The sequence below is a fragment of the Kwoniella bestiolae genome, chromosome 8, assembly GCF_000512585.2.
Source record: "Kwoniella bestiolae CBS 10118 chromosome 8, complete sequence".
In the NCBI taxonomy this organism is placed as follows: domain Eukaryota; kingdom Fungi; phylum Basidiomycota; class Tremellomycetes; order Tremellales; family Cryptococcaceae; genus Kwoniella; species Kwoniella bestiolae.
The window spans coordinates 16,109-38,599 of NC_089248.1; the positions used below are offsets into that span (position 1 = coordinate 16,109).

The 22,491-nt window shown below is 49.0% G+C and overlaps 8 protein-coding genes across 8 annotated transcripts; 2 read left to right on the forward strand and 6 right to left on the reverse strand.

Moving 5' to 3' along the window:
- Positions 1 to 1,380: 1,380 nt before the first annotated feature.
- I302_108576 (uncharacterized protein) lies at positions 1,381 to 2,412 on the reverse strand (the record flags this gene model as incomplete). Its single annotated transcript, XM_019194307.2, has 1 exon — positions 1,381 to 2,412. The coding sequence occupies one exon, from the start codon at positions 2,410 to 2,412 to the stop codon at positions 1,381 to 1,383; it is 1,032 nt and encodes a 343-aa protein (XP_019043143.2).
- Positions 2,413 to 3,229: 817 nt separating this feature from the next.
- I302_108577 (uncharacterized protein) lies at positions 3,230 to 3,830 on the forward strand (the record flags this gene model as incomplete). Its single annotated transcript, XM_019194308.1, has 2 exons — positions 3,230 to 3,530; positions 3,583 to 3,830. 2 exons carry the CDS (start codon positions 3,230 to 3,232, stop codon positions 3,828 to 3,830), a joined length of 549 nt encoding a protein of 182 aa, XP_019043144.1.
- Positions 3,831 to 4,209: 379 nt separating this feature from the next.
- I302_108578 (uncharacterized protein) lies at positions 4,210 to 6,341 on the reverse strand (the record flags this gene model as incomplete). Its single annotated transcript, XM_019194309.1, has 12 exons — positions 4,210 to 4,320; positions 4,378 to 4,496; positions 4,566 to 4,841; positions 4,894 to 4,968; positions 5,031 to 5,074; positions 5,139 to 5,351; positions 5,407 to 5,470; positions 5,521 to 5,736; positions 5,800 to 5,838; positions 5,891 to 6,013; positions 6,091 to 6,115; positions 6,180 to 6,341. The coding sequence occupies 12 exons, from the start codon at positions 6,339 to 6,341 to the stop codon at positions 4,210 to 4,212; spliced, it is 1,467 nt and encodes a 488-aa protein (XP_019043145.1).
- Positions 6,342 to 6,788: 447 nt separating this feature from the next.
- Positions 6,789 to 9,189, forward strand: I302_108579 (uncharacterized protein; the record flags this gene model as incomplete). Its single annotated transcript, XM_065870700.1, has 12 exons — positions 6,789 to 6,802; positions 6,865 to 6,954; positions 7,031 to 7,118; positions 7,172 to 7,253; positions 7,303 to 7,566; positions 7,627 to 7,687; positions 7,753 to 8,095; positions 8,152 to 8,246; positions 8,298 to 8,488; positions 8,545 to 8,720; positions 8,769 to 8,952; positions 9,002 to 9,189. The coding sequence occupies 12 exons, from the start codon at positions 6,789 to 6,791 to the stop codon at positions 9,187 to 9,189; spliced, it is 1,776 nt and encodes a 591-aa protein (XP_065726772.1).
- A 230-nt stretch (positions 9,190 to 9,419) lies between these two features.
- On the reverse strand, positions 9,420 to 11,032 carry I302_108580 (uncharacterized protein; the record flags this gene model as incomplete). The annotated part of the gene is made up of 7 exons (XM_019194311.1): positions 9,420 to 9,566; positions 9,633 to 9,718; positions 9,781 to 9,915; positions 9,989 to 10,122; positions 10,188 to 10,507; positions 10,586 to 10,711; positions 10,790 to 11,032. The coding sequence occupies 7 exons, from the start codon at positions 11,030 to 11,032 to the stop codon at positions 9,420 to 9,422; spliced, it is 1,191 nt and encodes a 396-aa protein (XP_019043147.1).
- Positions 11,033 to 11,836: 804 nt separating this feature from the next.
- I302_108581 (uncharacterized protein) lies at positions 11,837 to 14,629 on the reverse strand (the record flags this gene model as incomplete). Its single annotated transcript, XM_019194312.1, has 2 exons — positions 11,837 to 14,196; positions 14,311 to 14,629. The coding sequence occupies 2 exons, from the start codon at positions 14,627 to 14,629 to the stop codon at positions 11,837 to 11,839; spliced, it is 2,679 nt and encodes an 892-aa protein (XP_019043148.1).
- A 644-nt stretch (positions 14,630 to 15,273) lies between these two features.
- On the reverse strand, positions 15,274 to 19,032 carry I302_108582 (uncharacterized protein; the record flags this gene model as incomplete). The annotated part of the gene is made up of 14 exons (XM_065870701.1): positions 15,274 to 15,367; positions 15,434 to 15,540; positions 15,658 to 15,724; positions 15,780 to 15,892; positions 15,967 to 16,149; positions 16,220 to 16,225; positions 16,286 to 16,456; positions 16,572 to 16,747; positions 16,807 to 16,927; positions 16,995 to 17,470; positions 17,602 to 17,671; positions 17,722 to 17,871; positions 17,973 to 18,635; positions 18,694 to 19,032. The coding sequence occupies 14 exons, from the start codon at positions 19,030 to 19,032 to the stop codon at positions 15,274 to 15,276; spliced, it is 2,736 nt and encodes a 911-aa protein (XP_065726773.1).
- Positions 19,033 to 19,509: 477 nt separating this feature from the next.
- I302_108583 (uncharacterized protein) lies at positions 19,510 to 22,058 on the reverse strand (the record flags this gene model as incomplete). The annotated part of the gene is made up of 7 exons (XM_019194314.1): positions 19,510 to 19,729; positions 19,798 to 20,033; positions 20,108 to 20,337; positions 20,423 to 20,558; positions 20,627 to 20,786; positions 20,868 to 21,305; positions 21,373 to 22,058. The coding sequence occupies 7 exons, from the start codon at positions 22,056 to 22,058 to the stop codon at positions 19,510 to 19,512; spliced, it is 2,106 nt and encodes a 701-aa protein (XP_019043150.1).
- Between the last annotated feature and the right edge of the window lie 433 nt (positions 22,059 to 22,491).

The window sequence follows — 22,491 nt, forward strand, 5'->3', positions numbered from 1 at the left end:
TGCCTGACCGAGTCTCTCTCTACCAGGTGATATCCATTTGGTTGCTTGAATGCGTCGATGGAGGTCAACGGGAGCAGACTTAGTCATCGACCCCTAAGGGGGTCAAGTTAAGGGTCGGACCACCGGGTGAGTGAAAATAAATTCTCACTCATCACACATCACTCCCATGCATGTGAGACTATTTTATTCTGACTGACCGAGTCGCTCCCTACCAGGTAGCATACATTCTGTCCCACTCATACATACCTGGTCGACACTCTGGAGGATTTTCAGGCTGCCGGTCTAAGGGGTCAGATTTGATCCCGGGCTAAGGGGTCAGACCACCGAGTGAGTGGAAATAAATTCTCACTCATCACACATCACTCCCATGCATGGCAGACTATTTTATCCTGCCTGACCGAGTCTCTCTCTACCAGGTGATATCCATTTGGTTGCTTGAATGCGTCGATGGAGGTCAACGGGAGCAGACTTGGTCATCGACCCCTAAGGGGTCAAGTTAAGGGGTCGGACCACCGGGTGAGTGAAAATAAATTCTCACTCATCACACATCACTCCCATGCATGTGAGACTATTTTATTCTGACTGACCGAGTCGCTCCCTACCAGGTAGCATACATTCTGTCCCACTCATACATACCTGGTCGACACTCTGGAGGATTTTCAGGCTGCCGGTCTAAGGGGTCAGATTTGATCCCGGGCTAAGGGGTCAGACCACCGAGTGAGTGGAAATAAATTCTCACTCATCACACATCACTCCCATGCATGGCAGACTATTTTATCCTGGCTGACCGAGTCTCTCTCTACCAGGTGATATCCATTTGGTTGCTTGAATGCGTCGATGGAGGTCAACGGGAGCAGACTTGGTCATTGACCCCTAAGGGGTCAAGTTAAGGGGTCGGACCACCGGGTGAGTGAAAATAAATTCTCATTCATCACACATCACTCCCATGCATATGGAACTATTTTATCCTGGCGCTGACCGAGTCCTTCTCTACCAGATGACATAACTCCTATCACATACATGCTTGCATGGTCGGTAATCTGACGGATTTTCATCCACCCAGATTTGATCCCGGGTTAAGGGGTCCGTCCAACCGGTCAAGGTGAAAATCTTTTTTCATGCATCCCACATCCCACCCAGCTCCATTTCGACTTCAGATTCGGGATCGGCGCCCTCGGCTCTGCCAGATAGGCCTCTCAGATGCATGCATGAAAATTTCACCCCGACGGTCCCCCCCAGGTCCGGTCCGAGGTGCCCCCCCCCCCCCCCCCCTCCCGATAACGGGCGTGTAACGGGCGTGTAACCCCCTAACCCCGCTAAGATCGCAAAGCAAGTGGCGAGAGACTGTTTGATAAGGGCGACGAAGATTGGCGTGGGCCCTCACCCGAGCGGATATGCAGTACTCACAGCGTCACCTTGCTCATTTGGTATCCTATGTAGACTGTCTTTCTCCTGAAATACCTTGTCCAAACCCTCTCGAGCTCGTCTTATAGACATTATCGGCATGATGGGATACAAGTGTTCGAAGTAGGCTTCATATAGTTGGTGGGCGTACTCCTTGCTGGGGAACGTTAAACTCTCAGTAGGTAATGTGAAAGTCGGTTTGGGTTGTCTGGGTATTTCGGTCAAGGAACCAGCGTATAAAGCCCATTGTTGCTGCAAAGGCTTATGTGCAAGGGGCTCATGGGTGGTAGTAGGTCGCGAGGTAGTTGTGGAATGGTTGCGGGAGACAGCATTGAGAATGGAAAAAGTGTTATGAGATCCAATCCACCTAGGTTTACCATTCTCATCGTACAATGACAATCCATACTCTTCATCCGCCAAGCTTGGTCGATGTTCTCTAAGCGGTGATGTAGATGATCCTTCAGACGTTGTGTCGCTATCCTGACCACCCATCGGATCAGTTTGTACGCTAGGTCGTTGGGGCAAGGACGGTGAAATATGGCCTGTTGCGTTTTGTTTGAGCAGAGTGATGGGTCCAGGTCTAGACGATGGCGATGGTAGAGGGACTGATGGGTTCAAGAGCAATGACTCGTTCTGAAAGGCGTCAAGTAGAGGTTGTATCTTGTCCAGCTGCCTCTCCATCAACGCCATCCTCTTTTCCAGCTTCGAAACATACTCTCTAGAGAACGCTGCCCGATCTTTGGGTGGGGCGTAGGAACATTCACCTGGTTGATCTATCCCAACGCAATATGAACACGGTCCTATCTCGCCCTCATTGCTCATCATTCCGGATTGACATCTCACTTTTCGTTTCCTGCACACTCTACAAGCCGTTGATGTCCTGATCTTGCGGTCACTGTCACCAGTGTTTGTCTCATCACCAGATATGGTTTGGTCGGGTGCTGTGTTTGCCGATGCTGTGACGATTGATACTCGTCGTTTCTTACGAGGTGCTTGGACTGAAGTCATAGGGACTGCTGGTATGGTGAGCTGATTGTATTAGAGCCGAGTCGTTGAAATAAGCACATGAACCGGGAGAACCATCGGATTCCGAGCTTGAGAAGGACGACTAGAAGGACGACTTCTCCCTTCCTCCCCTATTCATCCTCCCACCCTCATACCACTTATCTGTCGGTGGAGGGTTGCATGTTCTCAAAATCGAAAAATTGATTCCGGTAGGGATTCATGGTTGAGCCCATGTTCTGCTACATGATTCCGCACACCTCAGTATAAGATTCCAAACCATCCTCTCAGGTTTGAATGTTTGCATTGTGCGACAGGAGCACTCCAACCCATAATTTCATCTATACACTCAAGCAATCATGGCGGAAAGATCTGCGCGTGAACATCATCAAAGGTGAAGAACGTGGAAAAGCGAACACTTCGGAGATGACCATGTTAACAACGCAAAGCGAGCCCACATGGGCCGCGCGGTATGACGCATACCCCGTATGACAGTCCCGGGACATCATCTGCGAAGCCAGTCTAGCGTACCCTAGCGTACCCTAGCGTAACTCCTCTCTATGCATGTTCTGATATCGATAATGATCCTCGCTTAAGTCAGTCCGACAAGGCGGAAGGAAATACTGAAATGAGACTGGACAATCGGCTCGGATTCCGGTGTCACCTCGAGGGGTTCAACTTGGTTGTGTTGGATTCCTGTACTGATAGGACTTCCGTACTGATACGGTGCGTCTCGTGGTTATATACAAGGCCAGTCGTGAGCGGATTGCTGTTCCGTTCATCCTCGAGTTTTGATACCTCCTGTCGATCCACACCCACCACCATGGAAGCCCCCATGCAAGCTCCCCCGCCTCAGAATCACGCTGGCAATGATGACAATCTTATCGCTGGATACGACTCCGAGCACCGACTGGACATGTTACAGTACAAGAACGATACGCCGCTGTGGAAGCGTGTACATCAACATTCACTCACGCAGATGATTTTCATTTTCATTCAAGCATTTTGTGGACCAGCAATGTGGGATGCCAAAGATGCCATCTCCGGCCTCGGAGGTGGTGGTCTGGCCACCGCATCGACCTCAAACATTACATTCGCCCTTTATAACGGTTTCGAGGCACTCTGTGAGTGAAATGGCCTGATGCAGGCTCACTGCTATACAATAACCGATCACAGTCTGTCTATTCGGTAGTGTCCTCGTGAACATCCTTGGCGCTGAATGGTCACTTGTGCTCGCTGCTGCGACCCTCCCTCTGTTCGGAGCATCGTATAAATGCAACTCTCAGTTCAGCAACCAATGGTTTCGAAACCCCCTAACCCTAAGTTTCTGGCTGGTCATCCTCCTCGACACAGAGGTCTACGTCTGGTCCCTCATCATGCAGATACGTTATGCTAGAAACATTCCCGGAGCCATCGACATATGAAATGGATATGCACGACAACTAGCCATAGAATCTTGGATCAAGCCCCATGTATACATAGAGCCGGTCCATACCTTTCCAATGGTACAGCTCTTGTTGCGATACATGCAGATTTGAGCGATACCCACGAGGTAATCGAGCACCATTTAACCCAAAAATCGATGATCTGGCTATGACGAGCCAACACACATCAGGCAGTTCATCGAACATCCTAGATCCCGAGCGGACCCATAAGACAGTCCCGTTGTTTACAAGATTTGGGCAGGCGCATTCGTTGCCTTGCCTACAGCAACACAACCTCTTATTTGATTGAAACAGAAATCTAAATAGATACGCTGTCTTCATAGGTGGGATCGTACAGAACAAGGGCTTCTAGGGGAGTTTAGAGGAAGAATATGTAATGAGGGTTCTTGTCGCCCATTGAGGGATCATTAGGTGCTCCAGCAGCGATGGCTTCCCTCTTTTTCTTATTGAGATATCGGCAATAAAGTGACTATTCCGGAAGACCCGGTGTCAGTCCCCACTAATACCAACCGATGCTACGACTCACCTGCAGAATAACCCCTACCATTGCCATCAGAGTCATTCCGATATCAAAGTGAAGACCCGGCAGATAACGGGGTTTGGTTTGGGCGGTAAATATGAATCCGATACACGCTCCGGAGCTGTCTGTCATCCAAAGCAGATTGTAAGTGCGACCGCTCTGTCAGCAAGGGAGAGAGTGAAGCGATAACTTACTGCCGACTAAACAAACGAAACCTATACTGAAAGCCCGTTTGTAGTGACCAGCCATGTTATCCGCCACCCACATATTGTGTATAGCGGTACTTGTGTATAAACCGATTGCGGCTATGAATACCCCCGCATATCTCACTCCGACTTGAGGTGCAACGGCCAAAATGATATAACCGATCAGACACATCGATAGAGCGAAGACCAGGAAGGGCGACCGGATCTTCTTCCTATCTGACATGGTGCCGCATATAGCGAATGATAAACCGGCGATGATATACACTATAGACAGGATCAGTGAAATCTAGAAGGTATGATAGGGCTGAGGGCTTACCTGGAACCGTCAGTAGTTGAGCAGTGACCGTGGAAGTGAAGCCCAGACCAGCGACGAGGGTGGGCATAAACGTAGCTGATGCTCCCAATTAGTGTACATGCGTACGGCCACTTCCACAGGAGATGTTGTATACTCACTCAAGGAGTACAGAGTGCAATCAATGCCGAAATGAGTAACAGCGCTGCAAGATGAAAGTTTTTGATCAGGACACTCATTACAGAGGAAGGCCAGTGTCGGTAGCTCACTGTACGTATACCCTTGGATCCTTGACTGATGCCAAAATTGCTCTGTGACTGAACTTCTCATCGGGATCATAGATATGCCTATTCCTCTCCAGCCGCACTTTCATTGCGGCTTTCTCCCTTTCGTTCAGCCACCGAGCTTCCGCAATCGAGTTGGGGATTTGCCACCAAGCAACAGGCGCAAGACAGAAGGAGATCAAGCCTTCGACAATATACCTACATCAATCTGCCGTCAGTCACACATATCCAGAGATTGGCGGAGTTGGCTTACATCCATTGCCAACCGTGAAGACCACCCGCAGTAAGTTGACTCAGGCCATAAGCCAACAGGCCACCTGACTCAACGATTAGCAAGAGTACGCTGACTCCCGAGAGATACGCTTACCGAAAGCTCCGGAAAGAGCTGACGCGATGAATACTATAGTGATTCTAGTCATGTATTCGTGTCGTTGATAAGTCATGGTGAGGTATACGTTGATGCATGGAATCACACCAGCCTCTAGAGCGCCCAATAGAACTCTGATGGCTGCAAGATGCCCGAAATTCTTGGCGAAAGCGGTTCCAATAGTCAAGGCTGACCAACATATGGTAGTTCCGGTCACTATACGTGTCAGAGGTGATATCAGCCCTCCTTTGCCTAACTTAATGGACGCATGTCACTCACAGACGTTCCTTGGACCAATGATCTTCAGCGATACAGCCCCTAGAAGCTTGTCAGCGGTCTAACATTGAACGAATAGGCTGCTCAAGCTTACATATAGGCTCGAAGATGACATAAGTAGCGTATACCAGAGAAACGGCCGCACCGTACTCATTACCCATGAGTCCAAGATCGGTGCTGAAACCAGTCAAATTGGCATTCCCGATGTTCGATCGATCTGTCGCGTCGAGCCTCTCCATTATCAGTACAGAAGTTCCTTTACTCGGTATGCCTTCTGTCCATCCACAGACCCACCTAGAAAAGACATCATATACAGTGCCTAAGACTCGATAATGCATATCAGTTCTGATCATCGACGGCGATGTTCGAGTGAGTGAGCTCACAGCGAATACAATGATTAGATTCCTGTCGATTTTCCTTATGGCGGATCTCTCGCCTTCGGAGTCGACCTCGGGGATACTATCATCGATAGACACTTCCGCAACATTCGTCAAAGTCGTGTTCTTTTCGGAGTCGATTGCATTGATCTTGTCTTCGGTAAACATATTGGCGGTTGCGCTTGAACTTTGTTCTCTTCTGCCAACTCCGATGTCGAATGGACTTTCACAAGTCCCTCAGGAGGCGAGGTATACCGCACTACTTATACTGACAAAGCTCTAAGCGCAGATCGGATCTCCAGTTGTATGCAGATAAGGACTTACAGCACGCAGGCTTATCGCACCTGGACCGCAGTGGTCGGTCAACGTTTATTCGGCATTCCGGCACAGAAGTACGGTGAACTAAATCGACTGCTCAGTACTCAGTACGGAATGCAGAATAGATAGATGATCAAGCTACCGGCAACTCGGCTTCACACTGAACCATAGGTCCAGATAGCAGTTGATGCCTGTAAATATACCTGTCTCAATTTCAAATTACGGTATATCGCACTTCTCCGAAAAGCACGCCCATGGGAAAGATAAGGAATGTGGTCGTATTAAGAACGACCCGAGATGCCTAGATATTGGTTGAATACTTTCGGTGCTTCATCACAGCAGAATCGACGATTGGAACTGTTATGAGTCACAGTAGCCAGGACCGGCCTCACGAGAAGGCTGTCGGTACCAAGAGGAAGCGCACGTCCCGCGCATGTGATTACTGCCGTTCTCACCGAATCAGGTGAGTTGCTCTACTGATGGGCTTTGTCTCAGCCAAGTGTAGTTTTGATCCGGTCTAAATCATGCTTCACCCTCAGATGCGAACGACATGGGGGAGAGAGGTCCACATGCATACACTGTGAAACGTATGGTCTGATCTGCGAAAGTGTCGCACCTGCTCCAAGAGTAAGCTTTATCCCTTTCACGCCGTCCACCGTTTCTAATGCAAGTGGGGATAGTCTCGCAGAATTGGTGTAGCTTTGCATGCTCGACATAGTGCAGAGCAAGTGGAGAGTCAAGGCTTAGAGCCGGGCTATGCTGGTATGTAATTTACATCAGCTTTTCTCGATGCTCACCCCCATTTTGGTAGGCCCTACAAGCATCTTCCACTTGGTGGGGAGCGTGAATAGGAAAGACTCTGTAAAGGAGGTCAGGAATTATGACGAAGCCAATGACATATTCCGAAACGCCTTGAACTCGAACGGAGAGCAAGCATCTGAGGGTGTTCTCTATGGTCGGTATGATTTGGCACATGGGGGATGGAAGGCCCAGAATGCCAGCGCCTTGGTGAGATTGGATCGTCTGTCAGAGCAGCTAAGTCTCATCGCAGGTAAAGAGACTATTCTGGATGACTGTGAGTAAGGCGAATACCCAAAGAGCCAGATGAAAGGGATGCTGAACGAGTTGTCTACAGTGCTCTTGATCTGTATCACAAAGATTCTCCCGGTATTCCCTGTGGTGACCGTTTCGGAGTGGTGAGCAACGCTTTGACTTGTCGGCCTACTATAATCTGATGTTGAAGATCGAATCAACCGATTAGTGTTGGCCGAGACAAGCCGTCCGACATCTTCTGGCAATATTACACCATGAAGGAAAATGACTCTACTCCTCACTCTCCGTTACCCAAGATTGTGAGATTAGTGCACTATGGTCTAGCTTCTATGTCCCGATCAGTACCTACGGCAATTCGGAAAAGCATTGTCAAGGCTGTTCGCGAAGAACTCGATGCGACTTCGCAGACATCAAAGCAGACATCGTTGTCGACAGTTCAACTTCTGATCACCCTGTCCATATCCTTAGAACTGCATGATGATGATCCAACCGAGAACAGGAGTCTCCTCTGGCAAAGGACGGGTTCAGGAATAAGGGGCGCACTCGATATGGTAAGAAGCGTTTTGTGATCCATCGAACAGCTATCTCATGACTATCAAATGCCCAGGGCCTTCATCGAAGCGTCTCTAACAACATGATACCTTGTGGGCAAGTACACAGGAGGAGAAGAGTTTGGGGAAGCTGCATTATTGCGGACAGGTGGTACAGCAGATCCCCCTGTTATCATCAAGCCTAAGCTGAGATGTCATATAGGCTTGCTTTACAGTATGGTCAACCTTTGACGATTGACCTGGACTATTGCGATGCTCCATTGCCATTTTGGTGGCCGGACCATGTTCCCGACCTGGACGACGTCACGGCTATCCCAGTCTTGCATAAAGTTGCCCCATCATTCAGATTTCTCACTGAGCTGACATCACTGAGTATTATCTTGGGACGGGCTTGTGAGTGAGCCAAGCGATGGGACAAGTGTCCGACATAGAACTAAACGACTGTCTAGACTCTCTTTCGACTAGTATCGTCCTCCTGGCGAGATCACAAGACCTGATGTTCTACAACCTGCAAAATGATATGGAAGCGTGGAAAGCTCAGATACCTGTTGTGTGGAATTACAGCCCCTTGCTGGAGGTTCCAGCCATGCACCATCTCTTGCAGCTCTTTCTCGTGGCCGTGGAGGTGCGTGAATCCCCCAGAAACAACCTGCTGACGTCAGCTTCGCTCCAGTACACTTTCCTCAGGCCCTTCTCTCCTCGTAATATCTCCGGGCTACCTGCTCATATAACTTTCCGGCCTACACACGGCAGCATTGATCGTCTGGTGGAAAGAGCCATCAACTCGCTTTTTTGGCTTGCGAGCGAAGAGGGTGCATTCTACCTGGATGTATGGTCTATGACTGTATATCCCGCATGTAAGTGCGAACGCTTTTCAATCGCACAGACCGCTGACAAACAATGTAGTCTTGTGTATGGTCGTGGTAACCAGTGGTCTCGTGCAAAGAACAGATGTCATAATTGCTTCAGCTTTACTGGCGGGTTCCGAAGCTATCAGTTCTTGGTCGGAAGTGGAAGGTCCAGGTGGCAAATGGGCAAGCAGACAACAGGTGCTCCAAGCTATTAGACTCCTTCAACCTGCCGAAAATACGTGATAACCAGTCTTTATGTGAATGTTATGCAGACTTACTACATTGGACACAGTGCATGACCAACGACAGTGCCTCCGCGCTTGCTGTGGACCAGTGAATCTGTCGCGCCCTGGTGAGGCACTAGGCAGTCAAATGGGTCCATTGTTTAGGGACCAATGGAGATATAACTCATGATGCTATGTCAGAACACGACTGCATGACACTAGCAGTTACGACTAAGTAGTATACATGTCTTAGACAGGGATGACCACAGGAATGCCGAACAAATCTCTTTGATACATGACTTTGCCGTTGACTTCAAGAATGTTCATTTCCTTCTTCAAGTTTGGTTCTGGCAAAGTCGCTATCTGGATCTCCCTCCACTCCCTCATCGTGGGGACCTATGAGAGGTTCCCGGATCAGCTTCATCATAGCAACGTTGTGATGAGCAAGGAAGACCAACTTACAGGCATACCGTTGTCCATGATTGTTTTGAAACCGTTATAAACACCTTGCTCGTTGATGCAGCCCTCCCTCTGCAGGAGCGGTGATTCTGCGCGAAAGAAGAGACGTAAGATGAGGTAGCAGATACTTCGGTTAGAACAGACCGCTTACCCATGGCCGGAGATACCCTGAGACTTCCTTCGGCGGCGTTAAAAAGAACTAAGGATAGTCTCTGCTCGTGAGCTTGGTCCGAAGGGGGTTGATATACACGATGTCTGGTGGCTTTGAAGTGACCACCAGAAATAACTGCGAGATAGTCGGGTCAGTACAACGCGATAATAGAGCTATGTTCCTTTGAGATTGAGCATGTGTGACTAACTCTCAAGAGTTTCCCCCAGATTGACCACCAATGAACCAGGATTGTAGCCCACGTATCTCCATTTTTCGTCATTGCCGTAGATCTGCAGACAGCTGATAGGTACGGAGAAGAGCAGGGTGGTTGTTCCGTAATCGCTGAAGGGCGGTCCATGCGATCAGTACTTGCGTCCTCCTGACAGATATCCACGTATTGCACTCACTGATGTCCGTTCATTCTCAAACCTCCTCCAAGCTTCTTTGTGTCTTCTTGAAGCGGATGGAACAGTGCGTGACGGAAATATCCTTCCCCAACAGGACCTTTCTGAGACTGAACTTTGTTCCAGAGGAAGTCATCGTCGAGCTCCAGGACTTTTGAGAGCAATCTGAGAAGTCGCCTGTTGACGGACTGAGTTAAAAAAACGCAAAAGGCGATGATTTCGTCCCTGAATGGGTGGATGCAGGTTGGGATATTGTTGACGTCGCTGAATTGCTCATGATAGAAGTTAAAATGCTCAATACCATCAACGGCTCCCTTTTCTCTCTGCAGTGGAAGCCGTGACGCATGAGTCAGCAATCCGAACGACTATATCGAAGCATGGAATCAGAATCACAAACCCACCTTCCAGCCGAAACCAGGCTTATATCCAGCAAATAGACCAGTGGCTGGGTCCCACAGAAGTCGCTCCTTATCTTCCTCTGAGATATTTTGATGAAGATACTGGGCAATGGCGAACTGACGATGAAGCTATACAGGGCGATCCGCATTAGTCTGGTCCAGCTCGGATTTCAGAGTGGAAAAAAAAAGCGGAAGCGGCTCGCTCACCTGCTCGATTGTTACACCATAATTCACCAGGTATAGAAACCCATCTTCCTTGATGGCTTGTTTCGTGGTTGCTACCAGGTCTGCGACGACGGAGGGATCTGACGAGTCCAGAAGGCTTAGGTCGATTGTGGTGAGTTTGGCAAAGTCGTGAACTTCCTTGGTAGCCGGTGGTGCTTGCCATTCGGGTACGAATGGTTTACCGTCGGAGGAAGGCGGTTGAAAGGTGGAGTGGATTTCGGTCATGTTGTTAGCTACCGGCTCTTGCGCTGATGATACTCGAGCTGAACCCATTCTCAAAAGTTCCAACGCCCCATTTATATACATATGAATCTGAATGGGAAGAGCAGCTCTGAGCGTGCCGAAAAGCCGCACTTGCGGAACGCATGAGATACTACGAGTAGGATTGCGAATAATTGTGACCTGTTTATCTCTATCATTCAATGTGTACCGAGATGCCGACCAAGAGCTTACTGACGCTCTAGGTCATCGAAGATATGCGGTGATTGGGCATATCCTACGAAATCTTCTAGCGTTCCGAATTGCCGAGTTCAGTTTGTCTTCGCGCCCATCTTGTCTCAGTCATCTAATATCTGCATTCCCAGCAGCACTATACATGTATAGCGACATGTCACATTCATGCGAGTCTGTCCCAAGAACCTCAACTTTCCGTGCTCCCTCGTCCTCTTATTCCCCAACTTTTCATCATCGAAGAGATGGCTGCCCAACAAACAAGGGGGGTGTGGACCCATCGGGCAAGAAGAACAATGTGGAAGATGTGGTCACTAGGGACGTGATCAACTTGGCTTAGACTCAGTAACGAGAATCCGTGTAAGATGACAAGAGACCGTTCTAGGATTGGATATGTAGCGTGTTCGATTGGCACCAAAGTTCACACAGCAATGGATGATGTACCCCGAGAATAGTGCCTAGCGCCTAACAGGCTATCTAGACTGAAGTTGTTGGATTAGCAGTGATGAGTGCATATCCAAGCGAGTACGGACAAAATCAATACCTCCGTATGAACTACAAACCCTTCGAGGCCGTCGCTCAAATGAGTAGTTTCTTCGTTTCGGCATCTCCTTGTCCAGTTCTTTTCAAAAATTCACCTATGACCCGAGTGGCATCCGCCAAACGCTTACTTTCAACGTTCACCGCGTTTCGTCCTTCTCGCTTGATCCCGATGTATTCTGCAGCTTGACCTGACAACGCAGCGTACCGCAAGATCCACCCAGTAATGAAAGCAAGTTGCGAATCGTTTTCCTGGTAACCAGGTCCAATCTTTTGTACAAAATAGTCGTGAGCTGAGAGTTGGACTTGTTTGAGCACGTCAAGACATCGCAAATGCATCGAGACATAGTCGAATCGAATTGAAGTGGTCTCGGACTGCAATCCCTCTTCCAGGATCGACAGCAACTGAAGGATTGAGAACTTGGGACTTCGATGCTTTCTCTCGTGACGTTTCTTCGATTGGTTATGGCTAACACCAGCTTCCTCCTCCTTGCGGATTCTGTCCATCGTGACATCGGAAAGAAGACTTTCGACTGCGTTCAGTGAGAACGTCGTTCCAGCAGAAGGGTCTCGAACATATTTGCTGAGGAAAAGAGGGAGGATTTGTGCATGATCTTCCAGCCCTTTAGGTCCGTTCTGGGATGCTATAGAAGGTTTGACTCTTCGAGTCCGCAAATAGCTCGGACGTTCTGCGGGGTTGAAAGCATGTCGCATGGCGCCTTGTACCTCAGTGGAGTATCCCATCATGTGAAGAAAGGACACATGGGAGTCATCGATGCTGGAGGGGTATCTACCGCCGAAGATATCTTCTGTGCCGTGTACTTTGATGATCAAGTTCATGTCAGGCCATTCGGGGAAGCTTCTTCCAGGCTCGACACCAAAATGTTTGCTTGCCGTGACCAGGTGAGCAGCGGAAAGAACAAAACCGAATGCGTTTGCCAAGGTTAGACCGAGCTGTTGGTATTTCAGGCGGAGTCGGAAAAGGATCAATCCACAGAGCAGAGGATCGCGTTCGAAGAGCGAGAGTTGAAGTGGTACTCGGTTACGAACAGCCTTGTACATCAATGCGACAGGAGCCATCGTTTTCCAGGCATGAAGTTCAGCTTTCAGCAGATCCATTATCATCTCATTGTTTCGGGGCCATGTGTCGAGGGGATCTTTAGGTTCGAGCTTCTGCCTTCGGTCCAAGGTGTCTAACATATCGGAAGCACCTCGCTTCAGTTCTGCCAATCCCCTTGTAGTGGATGCACCTAATATCAGGTTGATGTCGACGAATACCTGGAGATAGATGACAAGCAGAAGAGTCGGTTGTTTGCTGTTCGCGAAATGGTTCATCTCGGTAGCGATCTCGTCGATGAAGAACAGGTTGCTCGGCTTCCCCTCACCCACGACGGGCGCAGAGGGGATCGTTCTTCCGTCTTCATCGACAACCGATAAGAGGAAGTAGTCGGTGAAGGATTCGCACATGAGAATTTGACTTTGTCGACAGCGCTCCGAGAAAGGAATGGTGTAAAAGTCGAGATTTGGGTTGTATTGACCGAAGTGTCCAGGTTTGTACACAGGTACGACACCGTCCTTGATGACGTCCTTCATGCCGTACAGAAGCTGTTGAACAGGAAGGAATAGGTGATCGTAAACGGTGGTAGTGAAGGTATCATCGTCATCCAGGAAGTGATAGGTGGGGATTTGAGTCGTTACCTCGCCGGTGTAAGGCATCGTCAACACGTTGAAAAGGGTAGCGGAGAGGAAGCGAATATCCCGTCTGAAGAGGGGTAAGACCGAATGCACGATATCATCGTAAGGTTTCCTTATTAATTCCAAAGCAGTGTTTGTAGTGACTGCTGCTGTGATCAGATCTAATTTGCCCGACTTGTATCTCTCCCAGATCGAGATAATCTCACCCCGAATATCGTGCATGTCTTCGTAGTAGGCCAGTACTCTGATGACTGCCTCTTCCTGAGAGAGTTCAGGAGCACATCTGATGTGTACAGGCGCGGTGGATGATGGGCGAGGAGGTTCAGGAAGGAATATGTCCGGGAGATCTTCAACATCATCGAGTTCTTCACGCTCCAGTTCGGCGAAGCGGTTGGTCGATGATCTCGGTGCATGTGATGTGGTAGTAACGCTTGGATCTTGCTTTTTATGCTCGTCAAAGATGTTGTAGACGTCAATCAAGACATCTATGAAGTAGGCATGACTGGAGGTCGAGGCGTTGGGTATCTTGGAGAACCACCTCAAGCAGCTATACCGAAGTTGAATACATCTGTCGAGCAATTGCATGAGCTCGGAAGGGATTCGGACGGAGTGGGCGACTAGGTGTTCAGCGATTGCCTTGTACTGGTGAGAGGGGATCAGGTAGTCTCTTGCGTTGGAAGCTGATGGGGATTTGATGGTTGAGTCTATAGAGCGTGGGCTACTTATCAGTATGAGAGTGATGGTATTTTTTTCGATTGGCGAGTGAATTGATGGGGAGATCCATTGAAGAGACTGAAGGAATTGTGATCACTGCTCACTGATGTCCACTTTTGCTATTCCCTCTGCAACATCATCCACCTTCACATCGTTCAGATCCCCATCGAGCCTTTCATCGTCCAGCTCTTCTGCACCATTCCCGTCAGGTTGCCCTTTCACCTTTGCTTTTGCTTTGGCCCTTTTCTTCGCGTTCTTCTTCTGACTGGGTGAGAGCTTGTCATCCTCTTCCAGATGCTCAGACGATGGAGTGAAATTATCTAGAGAAAAGCCATATTGAACGGCTGTCTTGCCTAGCCAGGTGGAGAGTTGGTTATTGTCACGTTTATATTGCTGATACTTGGAGCGGATGAACTTGGACATGGTTCAAACAGATCAAGATATGTTGCAGGTGCCGTAATGAGGACAAGAACGCGTGGTCGAGTGACTATGTTGTGACATAGGGAAGTCTACTCAAGCTATCCACTCAAGCTATGTTGATCACAACGAGTAAAAATAGTAAAAGCATTGTTATTCATCAGCTTCAGTTGATCAATGTAGTGTATCATGTGTTCTTTGTTTTTTGTCAATGCTCAAGGGTATACAAAAGGGGGGAATCTACGCATTGTCGTACTGTACAGTGGTACAATGAAGTCGCAACGGGCCTTCTCCTTCTCACCGTGTGGAGGTCAAGTCATCACGCAGAGTTGTGTTTTTTTTTTCTTTTTCATGAGTCTAACTGCTTTCAACCGCCCGAGGTGCTTGTGCATATGATGATCACTGAGTGCTGTAAGCTCAAGGGCAAGTACGTGCATTGCGCCCCTTCTGAAATAGACAAGCGTGCAACTACAAGTATTGTATGAAGACACAAAGATCTACCCAATCTATCTTAGCCAGTGACGCCAATGTCAGATTTGCAATATAGACAAATGCCAAAAGGAAAATCGACAAGGATAACGAGGAATGTCCAGAGCTGAATGATCTATAGCAAGCAACTCTAGAACCCATATCACGAGGCTTCAATGTCCTCAATCTTCTCGAAGAGTCTCCCTCGCCAGCGCTCCCGCTAGTCTCAGAACCGCTTCTTCGGGATCATGATCCTCGTTGCGATGCATTGCCGATCTAAGCTCAGTGAATCAGCACAATAGTCCATCAAGACGGTAAAGATGACAATATCAGAGGACTCACTCCAATCGCGAAATGTACGCTCCGGACATCTCCAAGTCCAACTTTGGTCCTTTGTATAAATTGTTTCTTAACATTATCTGCAGGAAGCCATTCCAGTATGGATCTCTCTATGAAGGAATGCGGCATTAGAGATCCGTCCAATGGGTACCTGATCCCAGAAAGGAAGAAGATTGTCGACAGGAAGATGGGTTAAACCAGGTCTAGGTGAAGACGAATTGATTTACCTTGAGCAAATTCGCATTCCCGACAACTATCAAAATCTCCTTTGCCCTCGTGATCGCTACATTGAGCCTGCGAAATTACGAAAGTTGAGCCAGAGTTGCAGATATGATACGCCAACACTCACCGCTTCCTCTCGTTGAAAAGCCCCATGTTCATCTTCCTATCATCATCCAGGAACCGTTCCCTCGACCTGACACAACTAACGATAGTCACTCTGAACTCGGCACCTTGATAGGTCTACGGAAGACAAATCACAATGATCAGCGGCTCCACGTCAAAACACAGCTGGAGATTGACAACCAGTCGCTCACTTCCACGTTCCCCACGTCGACCTCGTGGTATCCCATGGATCGCAATCTCGCACGTAGTCTCCAGACCTGTTCTCGCCAAGGAGTGATCACCGCGATCTGATTTTGCTTGATCCCTAGATCAGCTCCGAGGAGTGATTCGACTTGATGCACTATAGTCTCGACTTCGCTAGGATTGTACCACGACTGAGCGGAAGGGGAGGTAAGCTTGAACGATCAACCAGATCTGATAAACAGTCCAACCGTGATCACCCACTGCGCCCTATGTATTCATTAGCTCAGTCTATCTTTCATTGACACTGTGATCTGGATGATAACTCACTTCATCTATCCAGTCTTCCGCACCTTCACATCCCTGGAACAATATAGGTATCTTTGGGTTGGGCAGATCCTTCCACTTGAGTAGATCAACGTTCTTCGCAGCAGGAACCAATGTATCATTGTAGAACATAGCCGCGGGAACCATGAGGATGGGTGCAATCGAACGATAATTCTATAAAGGAGGTATTGGTCAGCGGTGTGCACCGTTCGGCGCTTCAAAGCCATCGAAGGGGTGTTCCACGACCCGTGGAGGGGATACGTAGAGGTAAATACCAATGCACACTCACCTGCACGAGATTAGTAAAAGGAGCCTCCCAATCTGAGGTATGATGTCCGTTGTCCAGTTTCTGACGGCCCCGAGCGCGTGAATGAGCTGCATAGACTTCCCTCAGGAAAAGACGTTCGAGAAGTGACACGTCAAGCTCGCCATCCCGAGCTTCTTGAGATGATATTATGGGGCCGACTGTGGAAGAATGAGCATCAGTCATAAAAATGCTGAGGAAGAAATGCATTTCAGCTTACGTTGATGCATATCACCACAGAGCACTATCACTGGATCAACAGAACGAAAACCTTCAGGCAGAGGATAAGGTACCACTACTGAGAGAGGTATCAAGGCTTCTGGTTCTGATGCTTGAGCGGCCTACGCGGATAGAGAGTCTCAGCAGGTATACGTTGTATCTGCAGTATGACAGGAAAAAACAGCTCACCTCATCTATCAACAGATGCGTCCAGTGTGGGGGGATATCTCTGATCCTGCTAGAATCAGAGACCCGATGAAACGTTTCCAACATCTCCGACTCTGCCTTCATCATGGCTATATTCGTTGCATTGGCCGTGGCCAGTACACTAGCATCTTGACAGGTACATATCACCACTCGGTATTTCATCAACTCCGCGAAAGGGGGTATACTGAAAGCATTCATCCCCGTTGCGGTAGGAGCGACGTAGCAGAAAGGCAGGATCTCACCAGGGACTTCGGCGAACGTTCGACTAGGAAGGTTGAGTCGAAGTGCAGTCCCTGGTTGGATGATGGATCCCGAAGCAGATGAGGTGGAAGAGGGTACGCATAGTCGACGAGCGATGGTATCAGCAGCTGAATTGGAGGGAGCACAGATTACGATATTGGAGTCGGGATGAGTTGCGAGGATCTGCAGAGCGGCTTCGACGAGAGTCTTGGTTTTACCTGTTCCAACAATCAGTATACGAGCGAATGATTGGAAAAGAGAAGGTGACGACTAACCAGTCTACAGGATATGATGCACCTCGTCAGCATTGCAGTGGGCCATGGAGGACTTATAACAAATAAGAGTACACTCACACCAGGTGGACCACTGATTAGGTATGGCACTTTGTGTTCTCTGAATGTTATAGCACCAATGGCACCCTACAGTCCATCGTCAGACGTGATTGGAGTACCAGACAAGGGTCACTCACTCTCTGCTCCTCATTCAGACCCGCATCCACCCATCCCAATTGTATCTGAGATTTAACTGATATGTCCGTCCCTACATGCGTTACCTCTGGGAACAGCCACCGCTGAACAGTCTCCCATCCGATGGCATGCAGCAACCCCAGCGTTCTGACCTATCACGAACATCATCTCACAGTTGTCAGCAAGTTGATCTTAACTTGAAGGGGGTTTGGCAACGCAGGGACGGACGATGATATCGAGAAGCCAAACTCACAGCATCCTGCATGTCACAGACAGGCTTCACATTCAACAAGAATCTGATCTGACACCGGACTCCAACCTGATCCACCCTGTCGATATCTTCGAGATGATTTGCGATCCCATTCCCACCTCGCACTCGATCCCCGTCAAGACTTGCCAGATATGGCGACTGCACGTATACCCAACTCTTTACCTTTTCTAGACCAACCACTTCAGCTTCTATCTCATTAGAGCTAGCTTGACGCATCTGTTGGTATAAGCCGCGAATGATCATTCTATCACCAACATACAGACGAGGCGAGTCTTCACGGATCCCAGGGACATGTATCCGGAATGTGTTCTGAAGGCCTTGAATAGAGGAAGGTTGAATGATGGTAGAAGGGATAGAAGCACGACTCAAGTCTTCAGCCAACGCCGCAAGGTGAAGTGACAAGAGGTTGGAGAAGTGAGGGGCGTAGGCATCGCCGTGTTGCAGAGGAAGCGGTTTGTCTTTCGATGGGGGAAGAGAGAGTATTGAGGGACATTGTTGACTTATGGGCAATGGGTTGGAAAGGTGCTTAGGTGTGAAGATATCGGCTGCGTAGTCTGGGAGTGGGAATGAAGGTGATGGGGGTAGATTGAGCTGATTTGGAGGTGGTGGTAGTCGTTTGAGCCATTGTGGTGTATACGAAGATGCCTGGATTGGGTATGGGTCGAGGTCAGAGCATTGATGCAGTCGATGGTCATGAGCTTACAAATCGATCCAAGGTCTGTCTTTGACCATCCCCAATCACTGTGCCTCCTCGCGGTCCTGTCTGACATATCACTGAAGTTGGGGATGGTGATGGGGTTGCACTATATGTGAGTGGTGGGAAGTCTTCGTTTGCTTGACTGATGGGGTGCACAAAAGGAGAAGGAATGAGAAGAGCAGGTGAAGTGGGTTGTTGTTGATATTGACGGTGGAGGTTGGTGACATTGGCATTACCATATGGGTGAGGCTGATTCGGGTGAGTAGGAGAGTAGATGGGAGGGACTATATCATGCCATGCAGGATGGATGTAAGGATTATGGCTCGGAGGCTGAGAAGATGACATCGCTCATGGTAGATGTTGAGACCAAAGTTTGAAGGACAAGAAGAAGGGGGAAAAGAAGTAAGGAAAGAAAAAGAGAGATCAACGAATATATCTTATATACCACAAACATCATCTCAACACGACTTCTTTCTATCACACATTGAAGGACAATAGGATCACTCATTATTCCATTAGTCTGTTCATGGACATCTTTGTTTACGGTATCCCAAACACAAAAGGCAAGATGCATCCATGAGTAAGCGAACAAGTGAGCTGACACCCAGTCCTTGTGTGCCAAGTATTGTAACAGCCCTCATTACACCACACAGCTGCAGCCGGGCAATAGTGAGACACACGCTCACGAGAGCTGGGAGGATATCTCACTTGTTCAGCGACCGATTGGAAGAGAGAAAATTACATTCAAGCCTGTTATCTGATACAGTGATAGTTACGAGAGACGAGGAAGAAAAGTTTAACTGTGGGGGTCTCTAGCATAGCTCATTCTCGCAAAGACGTCGATCTATCATTCCTGGGACTTGCAGCACGAGAAGGCCCCCAGCTGGAACCAGCAAGTCCGAGCATGTAAGCCAAATCCCAATCTCCACCAGGTTCTACACTCTCAAACGAAAACAGCCCCTCCAAGTCCACCGCTTGATGTATTGATTGAAAAGCCTCACTTGAAACACCCTTACGACCGGTGCCAGCTTCTGGAACAGCACTGCATGTAGCAGACAAAGCGATGATTATCAGCACACATTCTCGATTGTTAGCCGCTGAAGCGCTCACCTTGTTAAGCCTGCGACAACGCATAGATCTCTGCAAACTTTTGCCAGATAAGTGGAATTTCTCGTTTCACTTTGGTCTGTTCGCTCGAGTAGGTCAATCGCAGTGCGGATGTAATGACTCAATACGGCACGATCTCCCAGACAAGGATCGCCCGAAGAAGGCGGCTCCGGATCTGGAGGTAGAATATGGATTCGGATCAGGAAAACTGCCGCCTGCGCCAATGACATGGTGATATACTGTTCCGTGAGGTCAGCCTTGTGTTCAATGTCTCGATGTACCGTAGTATAGAGTAGGGTATGAGTGAACCTACGTCAATAGCATAACTCAGAGACGATTGACCTGAAGAAGACTCCAGGTGAAGCTGAACGATGCCGATGGCCGCCTCAATAGCCAGTCGAATGTACCGAGTTCTGTCTGCTGAAAGTTCTCGTCTGACTGGATCAACTCGGAGGGCAAGGGTGTTGAGATTCAATCGCAGATGGTTCTGCTGCAGAGCTGCAAGGGACCGGGATGACCCTAGCTGTAGAGATCGAAGAGAGCCTTTGGAGTTACGAATCGTGGATCAGTGAGCGTCAAAATCGGACATGGGGCAGTGTCAGCTTGGCGGATGTGACGGCCAACCCACCATTCCAAGTCCATTTTGTGGCCCAGTCATCCAGTCTGTTATTGAGCTCTGTCAAGATCGACAGTATCTCTTCTCCCGAGCACTGATATCCCCTATCGTTCAATGCTTGACCCGCGGAGATAAGCTGTCGTCCAATCTAATCAGACGCGAGGCTCTGGATTAGCGACGAAAGCATAGTTTTCGGTCACGATAAAATACACCCACTCTTGACAGCTGCACTAAACTGGCCAAGTAAGCATCTCCTTGGGTCTCTTCGGGAGGGGCATCACGTCGATTCAGCGACAATTGGAGAAATTGCTCTTCATAATACGATTGACCGGCTGACTGAGGGCGACCGAAGCCAAGGGAAAGTAGACCGTCGAATCTGATCTCGTTCAGCGTCCGGACTCTTGTTGGGACGGTGCAATGACAGATTGACCCTGCTTGTGACTCGATAAATACTCACGAGTACCACGCCATCCATGTCCTCCATTGTGCCAACAGTTTGTCCACTTCCTCTCTTTTTGACACGCTAGCGCTTGTCAGATGTACCCGGTAGAGTCCCAGCCTTGATGCAACCCTAGCCGCATGACCTGTCACGACCCAGGGATCAGGCCCTTGCCCGTCCTCTAGCAAACCATATCCTGCAAGTAGGAGAGAAGCCTGAACATCTGCAAGACGATGCTGCTTGCGGAAGAGGCTAGCGGCGAGGTGTGAATAAGCCAGCTGAGCAATCCTTTTGCAGGATGTATCATCGGAAGACGTAAGATGATTACGGTCTGGATGGAACCGACGCGCTATGGCAAGGATTGTAGTGAGAAGGTATCCAGAATAGGACTGTAATGCGAGTTGTGATTCGACAGGTGCGATGATGGGTAGGAACTGATGACAGTTCGCGAAATAACTTGCATGGGGAAGGAGGTACAGTTAGCAGGCTCATCAATGGGTCTTAGCTGTCGCAAGAAACTTACAAGTCCACAAGGGTCAAAGCTGTATCCATTGTGATGATTCCCAGGCCGACTGGTTCATCATCAAAACTTACTTTCGCCTCAAACACACCACTTGACCCACTCTCTGCCGTATGATCTGGCTCATGCGGCGCGGGGCTAGTAGGCTGGGAGCTCTCTTTATTCTGCCAGATTCTCGGGTGATGGGTCAGAGGTTGAAAAGGCGCCGTCGAATCACCGGCTACACTGGCAAGTCTCGACTCCGGTGAAGTTTTGGATGCAGGGTGTGTGGTACGTCGATTTCCGGATGATGGATCCTGCGATTGCGGTGATAGGCCTATCAAGGATGGATGATCTGGAAGTGGTGGTAACTGAGATAGAGAATGGACATGAAAATGACTATGATTCGAAGTAACCGGGAAAGCGGAGGTCGGACGTGAAACGTGCGATTGATACATCGCTGCTGTGAGATTGCCCTGACCAGGATCGATGGGTGGAGATGTCATGGATGGAGGGGCTCTCGGTGCAGGTATGTTAAGATGATCCGGATCCGAGGCACTCCCAGGCGGACGATCAGGGTGGATCAATGACGACGAAACGAGGTCTATCCCCTCGAATCTGGCTGTTGATTCTGGTGGACACATCATCATTTGCTCCAGCGAACCGATCGAAGGTCCATTCTCTACCGCGACCGATATTGGCAAGGACATGGTATGGTGTGATGGCCCCTGCATTGGATTTGGTTCGACCATCCCCTTCACTAGACTCTCCACCATCCTCTCCAGTTTCTCTAATCGATCATGGCTCTCATTCAATCTAGCATCCGGTGCATTTCCCCCGAGTATACTGGAATACCTTGTTCTCTCAAAATCACACACCTCCTTAACCTTTTGGCATCTCATACATGGTTGTCCCCCCAGACATTTCAGCTTCTTCCGTCGACATCGCGTACATGCTAAAGGAGCTCGATGAGTCGGTGGAGACGAACGAGCGACCGAAGATGTGTGTTCAGACATGTTGACCTGTAGGATAACTGCTAAATCGGGTTCGCCGATGGTCAGAGTTAGAGAGTCAGATGTCTGTAGTGGTATATCGACGACAAGGAGGGCTCAGCGGGCCGAGTGATAACTGTATATAGTTCCT